General features: G+C 38.9%; 1 protein-coding gene across 1 annotated transcript; it reads right to left on the reverse strand.

The window, feature by feature from the left end:
- Window positions 1-8290: 8290 nt before the first annotated feature.
- LOC127129867 (uncharacterized) lies at window positions 8291-9091 on the reverse strand. The gene has a single exon (XM_051058982.1). It carries the CDS (start codon window positions 9089-9091, stop codon window positions 8291-8293), a length of 801 nt encoding a protein of 266 aa, XP_050914939.1.
- Window positions 9092-9404: the final 313 nt, after the last annotated feature.

The following is a 9404-nucleotide window of genomic DNA, read 5'->3' on the forward strand; positions in this document are numbered from 1 at the left end:
GAATCTTGACATGTTAAACTATTCTTGTTCGATCCATTCGATATGAGTAGAATTAGGACAAATTCTTGTTAGATTCATGATGTATGTTGAACTCCGGTCATTTTGATATAAGGCACGATGATTTTAGTGAACTTTTGCTCTCGGTGATTTTCTGGAATGATGAATGTGATGAACACTCAAGAACACGCTTCAGATTGCTTTTTGATCCATTTCGCCTGGCCTGGGTTTTGAATTGGTGTTTCCCGCGGGTTCCAGCTAATAGCGCATTGCCACACCCTTAAGTGAAACGCGGCGTTTCACTTAATTGGCCACTTATTTACGCTTTTGCCACTGCAGCCTTTATTTTATTTCATTTCATTTTTCCTTTTCAATTTTTATTTCATTTTGATCATCAATCTTAGAAAAATCATAACTCCTTCAATTTTGATCCAAATTTGATGCAATTTTTTGTGCCATTCTCCTTGTGATGTGCTGGATGTTTTGGTTATTTTTAATCATATTGTGCACGTGTGGAAAAATTATTTGGCTAGGGATTGTTTGAATGTGTCCTTTGTGCACCATGCTCACCATTTTGATCATAAAATCTTGATGTTTCATTAGAAATTCATGAAATTTTATATGCATGATCTTGACTCTTTCCTGAGAATTTTGATATGTGGTTTGTAATTTTTGAGTCCCTGGATTGAGAGTTATGACATGATCTTTATAGGTGTTACATCTTGTGCCATGCCATGCTTTGTGCAACTTCTTGATTTTACTTACCATGCTTGTGGACCTTGAATTAAGCTGGATTTTTGCATGAGAATACTTGTGGATGTTGAGAATACATGTGAATTTCTCTGGAATTTTTGAAAGCATTTCCTATTTGATTGGGATTTTATTTGCTGATTAGTCATTTGTGAACTTTTTGTGAGACATGTTTCCATTTGATTTGTGAAATTCTGGTTATTAATTGGATGGATGTGAAATTTGGAATGTAAATTGTAGACATCTTAAAGAGGATTTTGGCTTTGGTCTTATTCATTTATAATATTTTGTTTCTGTTTTATGATTGGTTGAAGTTGATGCTTGTTTTGATGCCATGTATGAGCTTGCTTGAATTTGTGTTGACTTTTTGAATTTCATTGACCTACTTCCCTTAATCCAAATGAGCTGAAATTTGGTATGATTGACATGTTATGAATGCTGTTTGATCATGAATTTTCTGAGGATTTATTGAGCTATTTTGGTATTGGTTTGATTGTGATCATTCTGTTTGCTCCAATGTGATTCCAAAATGCATAGTTTGACATGTTTTGTTCATAAAATGGATTTGGTGCATAGTTTTGATGTGAAACCAATTGTATTCTTTTCTTAATTGTTTGATCTTGATTTTGGATAATTTTCACTTGCTGTTTTGAGTTTTTCACCTCCTTTTGACCCTAGGCTTGTCCTAGTGGTCTTGTATCTCATGTTTGAGTTTGCTTTTCAGGTTAGGAAGCAAATGCTTTAAGGAGACTAATGCAAGTTGATTGAGTTTGGTTGATTGTTATGAACTAACTTGTTCTATTTTGTAGGATGCTTAGCTCACTTGCTTTGGGCTTGTGCTTTGCACATATGATTGATTGTGTTGTCTGTTGATTCTTATTTGCTTGTTTTGACTTTGTGATTGGTATACTGACTGTATTTGATTGATTTCAGGTACCATAGTCGCTTTAGTTCTTTGAGAACTAGCTATTGCTTTGCTTTGCTTAAGCATTGAGGTAGAATCTCTTGTCTCCATGTAGTCTGGAAGACCTGGCCTGTTACTTGGCCAGGCGCCTGTCTGAAGTCCTCCTTAAGAGGCGATGTTTGTGCTTGTTTACTTTTGTCCCCAAGCAGGTAAAGACCTCTATGAGGCAATTAGCGGATAAAAGAGATATGCAATCTATCTCCCGCTATTCTGTTGAGTCACCCCTCTGCTCACACCACTGTGTTGATGCATTGGGGTATTACCCAAGATCTTGTACAGTTGTACAGTTGAGTCAGTGTCATAAGTGTAGAAGGGTTCCCACTTTCTGGACCCACACTTCATTGTCTAAAGCTCTCCCAGGCCAGGGATAAGAGCTGTGAAGTCTCATCTTCACTCACCTTTCATCAGCTTCACCTTGACTCTCAATGTCAAGGTTAAGAGCTAACCTCACCCTGATACAGAGGCTTGTTTGTCGAGGTTGACATGACCCCTCGACTAAAGCCTAACCTTGATGTTTGAGCCCCTTGTTGGTGTGTTTACTTTATGCTGTATGTGTTTGTGTGGTGTGATTGTATCCCCTAGGTTTGCTAGACTCCACGTAGTCTCGTTTGCATGTCAATTAAGGTAGCACGGTTCCTTCGTCTAGGACTTCCTTTCTTGCTTGAGCTTTCCTAAAACACAAACAAACATTATCCCTTATTAAGGATTTGTCCACTCCTTCTACTACAGGTGAGTAAGTCTCCAAAGGTCGAGCATCCGGTAGATTGCGTAGTGACGTTGTCCACTTAAAAAACACAAACCAACATGAATAGTTTAGCCGAACTACGGCAACTCTGATTCTCATATCCAGATGAGATACGTAGGCACGAGATGCGATGTCTTGTCGAGTTTGACTAACAACTAACACTAATTCTTTTCTCTCGCCCTCGTTGCGATTGAGACCTTCCCCTTCTCTTGCTCTAGTTGCAATCGAGACCCTTCTTCTTCCTGTGTTGGTGTCAGGAGATGGATGTAAGCCCAGCGATTGGCATTCCGTATCCTCTTGTTGTGTGCTTGGAGTCCGGTATAAGCCCATCAAGTGGCATCTGGTTTCCAGTGTGGGTGTGTTTTGGTTCGGAAGCTGATGTAAGTCCAGCGATTGGCATTCGGGTTCCATGTTTGCCCTTGTTTGTGTGGTTTTAGGTGCGTGTTAGCCGAGCTACGAATGCTCTGATTCTTCTTCGTCCAAGAAGATACGTATGCATAGGATGCGACATCCTAGCGAGCATGTGTTGTTTCCCCGGTCCGAACTACTTTGACTCAGATGTCTATGCCTGATAGACTAAGTAGGCCTAGGATGTGATATCCTGCCGAGTCAGTCTTGTTTGGTTTTCTTGTGTCTCTTTCAGCCAGTGTGTGTGTGTGTTTGAGCATAGTTTCAGCAACCATTTTCCTTCCTATTGTGCGTGGATCCCGTCAAGCACGACGGATACGTAGGGGTGCTAATACCTTCCCTTCGCATAACCGACTCTCGATCCCATTCTCTTTGGTCGCGAGACCATGTTCTTTCCAGGTTTACTCTGAGCGTTTCCTTTCCCTCTTTTGGGATAAATAACGCACGGTGGCGGCTCTGTTGTTCTTGTTTTCCCGCCGGTTTTTCGCGTAATGCGACAATGACTCCTGAGGGAGCTGACGAGTTCTTCCAAGCTTATGTTGCTCAGATCTTTTGATAGTTTTAATGCAGTGACCATAGGTCTCCACTTCTTTGGCAAGCTTCTGACAATCTTTTTGACATGATCTACAGTTGTGTAGCCCTTGTCCAGAACCTTGAGTCCTGCAATTAAAGTTTGAAATCTAGAAAACATTACCTTTATAGCTTCATCGTCCTCCATCTTGAAGGATTCATATTTCTGAATTAGAGCCAGAGCCTTTGCCTCTTTGACTTGTGAGTTGCCTTCGTGGGTCATCTTTAGGGAGACAAGTATTTCTTTAGGAGTTTCCCTATTGGTGATCTTTTCATATTCATTGTAGGATATGGCATTCAACAGTATTGTTCTTGCTTTGTGGTGATTTTTAAAATCACGCTTCTGATCATTAGTCATTTTATTTATGGCAATAGCAATACCAACATCAGATACAAGAGGTACATAAACAATTGTAACTATGTCCCATAAGTCAGCGTCATAACCCAGAAAGAAACTTTCGATTCTATCTTTCCAATAATCAAACTTTTCTCCATTAAATACTGGAGGTTTGGCATTGTAACTGTCTCTTTCATTGGTGTTGGCCATAGTGTTTTTATCACGTTGGATCTCTCTACACTGTTAAGTGTTTGATTAGAAAATCAATAACAGAGTCAAAGCTCTGATACCAATTGAAGGTAGAAAAACAAGAAAAGGGGGTTTGAATTGTTTACACAGATAATAAAAACTTTTTGCAAGTAAAACACACACGAAAAATAAGGCTATCAACACAAAAGTTTATCCTGGTTCGCTTGAAATTCAAAGCTACTCCAGTCCACCCGGCCAAGGTGATTTCGGCTTTAACAAAGACTTAATCCACTAATCTTGAAAGATTGCAACAAATAGAGTCTAATACGATAAAGATATCTTAACCCTCTCAAGTTTACAGACTTCACAAGTCACTTGAGGAAATATTCAGCAACTATTGAAAATACAGTGATGTGTTAGTGCTTCTAGGTAAGCAGTAGTTACATAATATAAGAACTGAAATATTTCACACTTAGAGCAACAACTCGTGTGAACAAAATTGAACAAGAATAAAAGAGATTATGAATTTTTGTTTGTAGTATTCTCATGTATGCTTCGTTGATTTGTAGGAAGATGATCCTGCCTTTAGATGGAGATTTGATAAGGAGACCGTTAGCTAAGGCATTCATGGATATCTTGGCAATGATGGACTTTTAATGTCATTAATCTCGTTGTCCTTTACATAGAAATATGGAGCATGTTTAATCTCTTCCAAAAATAGATTCATACCAAAAGTAGAAAACTTTGTAGCTAAGTCTTTGTGATTGTCCTTGAATCAGAGTACGCGGAGTTCAGATGATCTTGTTCAACGTGTATATCTTCAGATGGTTGCTGAGAGCATATTGACTTTAGATGTTCTTGATGTCTTTCTGATAGTGATTTCTTCAGAGTGTAAATCATCAGATCCGTTGAGTGGAACTGTTCAGATTCAGAGTGTCTGAGTCTTCTCTTTGTCAGACTCTTTGCGCTTTCTTTTCTTCAGAGTCAGAACCTCTGCTTTAATATATTCTAAGTTGTCATTCTGGACTTTCGTGATTATCATATGTTTGCCTATCTGATCCTTTTTCGGTTAGAGTCCTGCACACTTAGATAAATTTGTTAGGATACCAATTTGTTTCATCCTTTGTTATCATCAAAACCTTAGAGATGAATTGTAGATACAAAATCTTGTTCTTACAATGGCATGGTGTACAAGAAGTTGTAAAAGAGTTAAATTACTTGGAAATGAAGATACAAAGCAAAACAACCCAAACATGACTTTTGGATGATTAATTAATGAATAAAGGATAGATTAGGTCTTAGGTGATCAAAAAATGGGTGAGTTGACTTTGGTCAAAGTTGACCAAAAAGTCAATTGTTGACCAAAGTCAACCCTTGGTCAAAGTTGTAAAAATATGTATTTTTCATGTAATGGCTTGTAGTGGGTTTAAAATGGTTTGAAATGGATTAAAAATGGATTGAATTTGGTTTCCAAAATTGGTTTTGTTTTTGTACATGTATGCTTGATTTTGAAATGAAATGAACATGACTTGACTTGTAAAATGGAATGAACATATTAACATGGTTTATGAATATAGCTCTGACTTGATGGAGTAAGGCTAAGTCTTGAATGAAACATCAACCATGACTCAATAGGCATGACCTTCAACTAGATTGTAACACAATAGGTTTTGGTTGTTTGGATAAACAAGGTCATGAATGCACCAACAATCAATGGACAAAACAACAAGACATTGAGACTAAGATGGATTGACTTCAAGACCAATGACCAAATGAAACCACACCAAGATTGGACCATGTACATTGATGAAAATGGGTGAAAAGTGGATGACATTAAGCTTTTGGGTGTCACTAGATGAAAAGTCAAGCCACCAAGTCCATCAAGTTCATCACCTTCTTGATTAGGGTTTTGGTGAGACTTACTTCCCCAATCAATCCACTTGAATCAAACCAGATGTTTCAACAACAAAATTCCCAATGTATGAGCCTTTACCAGGGTTTTAATGGCCAATGCAAAGCCTAGAGAAGCCCTAGAGGATCCCTCACCAAACCATCAGGAGTTAGGGCTTTGACTTCTCCTATGCTTTGATGGATAGTCAAACCATGCTTTTGAAGTTTGATCTTTACCCAAACCCTAGCCTCACTAGCCAAGATTCTTGAGTCCATGGTGATCCACTGATGTATGAATGATGCATATGAATGCTATTAATGTATGCACCTGATCCCCAAGTCAAGCATTTGGATGAGAAGATGAAAAAGTAAAACGCAAATTTTGCGGTACAACAGCTGCCCCTATTTAATCTTCTTGGACCTGAATATGAGAATTGCGGAAGCTTTTCAGGTATTCAAGGTAGAAGAGGATTAAATACTAACGTAACCCAAAAGTTTTCTTGAGCGGGGGTCATACTGGTGAGGTACGCCTATGTCTTTGATATGTGTGTTGCGTGATGTATGCTTTCTTTTCATGATGCATGAGTATTTGTTTGGTTAGACATATGTCATTTATGGGGGATATGGTTCTTTATTATGGAGGAAACTCCGACTCATCATTGATTGTCAAAAGGTCAATAATATTGTGTAGTCCAGGTGCTAACACTGCTGTCAAAGATTCATCTACACGCTGGAGAATACCGGGATACAGTACCAAACAAGGCAGTCATTTGGATGCTATCAGCGTTCAAGCAAAACTTTCGGACTACCGATCATCTTTTTAAGTATATCGGGGTTTTATAGTAGTCCACAAAGTTTCCCTTTAGTGTAGCTTTTATTATTCTCTGAGGTTTTAAATCATTATGTGAATAAGGTAAATCAGTTATTTTGCATATAAAACATAAAAGAAGAAAAATAATTGATGAAAGAAACTGAATTTTATTGATATAGAATTGTACATATGGCGTGTACAAGGATTCAAACACCCTTGAGGAGGATGTTGCCAAAAATTGAAAAATAAATGAAATGGCAATGAGAAATATTTTTGTATTTTTCCTTTGATTACAATATTGGTCGTCGTCTACTGTAGAATATGAATTCCGAGGCCTTGCTTTGACTGACGATGATTGGATTGATCTTTGACCATCTGATATCCAGCTTGTAGTGTAATGGGCTCAAGGATCATAGTCAATACCTTTATCCCTAACTTTTTCCTGGACATTTTTTATTCTTTTCGTCCACTGGGATGCTCCTTTTTGCCTAAGTCGCCCTTTCGGGTTTTCGACTTAGTGAGCTTTATATTTTATTTGATCCCTAACTTTTGCATGGACAATTCATTTTTTGGCCCATCGGGATAGCCATTTTTGCCTAGATCAATTTTGTGAGGATTAATCTAGCGGGCTTTTATTTATCATTTCTTTTCAGGCATAATATTTTTTGACTATGTCTGCATTAACTGGAGAAGAAAAATCTCCCCCATCCATTGTTGTGAGGATTAGAGCCTCATCTAAGAAGGCGTTCTTGATGACGAAAGGTCCTTCATAGTTGGGAGTCAATTTGCTCTAAGGGTCTGAGTGAATAGCAGATTACCTTTTGAGCACGAGTTCTCCTGCGCGGTACTCACGAGAAAGCACTTTTTTTTATCAAAAGTTCGTTTGAGACGTCTTTGGTACAATTGACCATGGCAAACGGATGTCAAACGATTTTCTTCAATCAGGTTCAGCTGGTCATACCGTGATTGGACCCATTCAGCTTCATCGAGGTCAGCCTCCATGATGAGCCAGAGTGAAGGGATCTCGACCTCAATTGACAGGACAACTTCCATCCCATACACCAACGAGTATGGAGTTGCCCCAGTGGATGTGCGGACTAAGGTTTTGTAACCATGCAGAGCAAAGGGTAACATCTCATGCCAGTCCTTATACGTCTTGACCATTTTCTGGACGATTCTTTTGATGTTCTTATTAGCTGCTTCTACAACGCCGTTCATCTTGGGTCGGTATGGTGAAGAGTTGTGGTGCTCGATCTTAAATTCTTCGCATAACTCCTTCATCATATTATTTTTGAGATTACTGGCATTGTCAGTGATGATCTTTCTAGGAATTCCATAGCGATAAATTATCTCTTTCTTGATGAACCGAGTAACCACCTGTCGAGTGACATTGGCATATGAAGCGACTTCGACCCATTTTGTGAAGTAATCAATGGCGACCAGGATGAATCGATGACCGTTGGAAGCTTTAGGCTCTATCATCCCAATCATATCAATACCCTACATAGAAAAAGGCCATGGAGAAGTCAAAACATTCAACGGAGTCGTTGGCACAAAGATCTTGTCACCATATATCTGACATTTGTGACATCTTCTAACAAAGTTGTAACTGTCAACCTCCATTTTCGTCTAGTAATATCCAGCCTGAAGGATCTTCTTGGCCATAGCAGGACCTTTCGCATGTACACCTTCATAACCTTCATGGATGGATTTTATGATCGTACTAGCTTCATGTCTATCCATGCATCTGAGTAGTACATAATCATAATTTCGCTTGTATAACACATCATCGTTTAGGAAGAACTTGGAAGAGAGTCTTCTTAGAGCCTTCTTATCAGTAATAGATATACCCTTGGGATACTGTTGTTTCTCCAGAAATTTCTTTATGTCATAGAACCAGGGCTTATCATCGGAATCGACCTTGATTACTAGATAATGTGCTGGTTCATCTAAGTGGCCAATATGGATAACTGGTGCTTCATTCTTCCATTTGACTTTGAACATAGATGCCAATGTAGCTAGAGCATTTGCTAACTGATTTTCTTCCCTGGGAATATGATGAAAGGAGATTTCATCAAAATAGGGTACCCGTTTTCTGATATGCTCTTTATAGGGTATCAACTTGCTATCCCGAGTCTCCCAATCACCTTTTACCTGGCTTATTACCAAAGCTGAATCATCGTACACCTCAAGAATCTTAATCCTTAAGTCGATGGCCGCCTCCAAACCGTAGATACATGCTTCGTATTCTTCCATATTGTTGGTGCAGTCAAAACATAATCTAGCGGTAAATGGAAGGTGGAAACCGGTTAAGGAAGTGATAACAGTACCTATGCCATGGCCACGAGCATTTGAAGCACCATCGAACACGAGCGTCCATCGCGATCCTGGTTCGGGGCCTTCCTCAGAGCTTGTCTTGGAGCCTGACATAGTGAAATCTCTGATAAACATGATGTCTTCATCTGGAAAGTCAAACCTCAACAGTTATAACCTTCCACAGGTAAGTGAGTAAGGTAGTCAGACAAAACACTCCCCTTTATCGCTTTCTGGATCACATACTGGATATCATACTCGATCAACAATATTTGCCACCAGGCAATTCTACCAGTAACAGTTGGCTTTTCGAAGATATTCTTTATCAGATCCATTTTGGATATCAATAAAGTGGTATGGAAAATCATATATTGTCTCAGGCGTCGAGCGACCCAAGTCAATAACAAGTCTTCTCCAAGAGTGAGTATCT

This window comes from Lathyrus oleraceus, chromosome 3 (assembly GCF_024323335.1).
Source record: "Lathyrus oleraceus cultivar Zhongwan6 chromosome 3, CAAS_Psat_ZW6_1.0, whole genome shotgun sequence".
Lineage (NCBI taxonomy): Eukaryota > Viridiplantae > Streptophyta > Magnoliopsida > Fabales > Fabaceae > Lathyrus > Lathyrus oleraceus.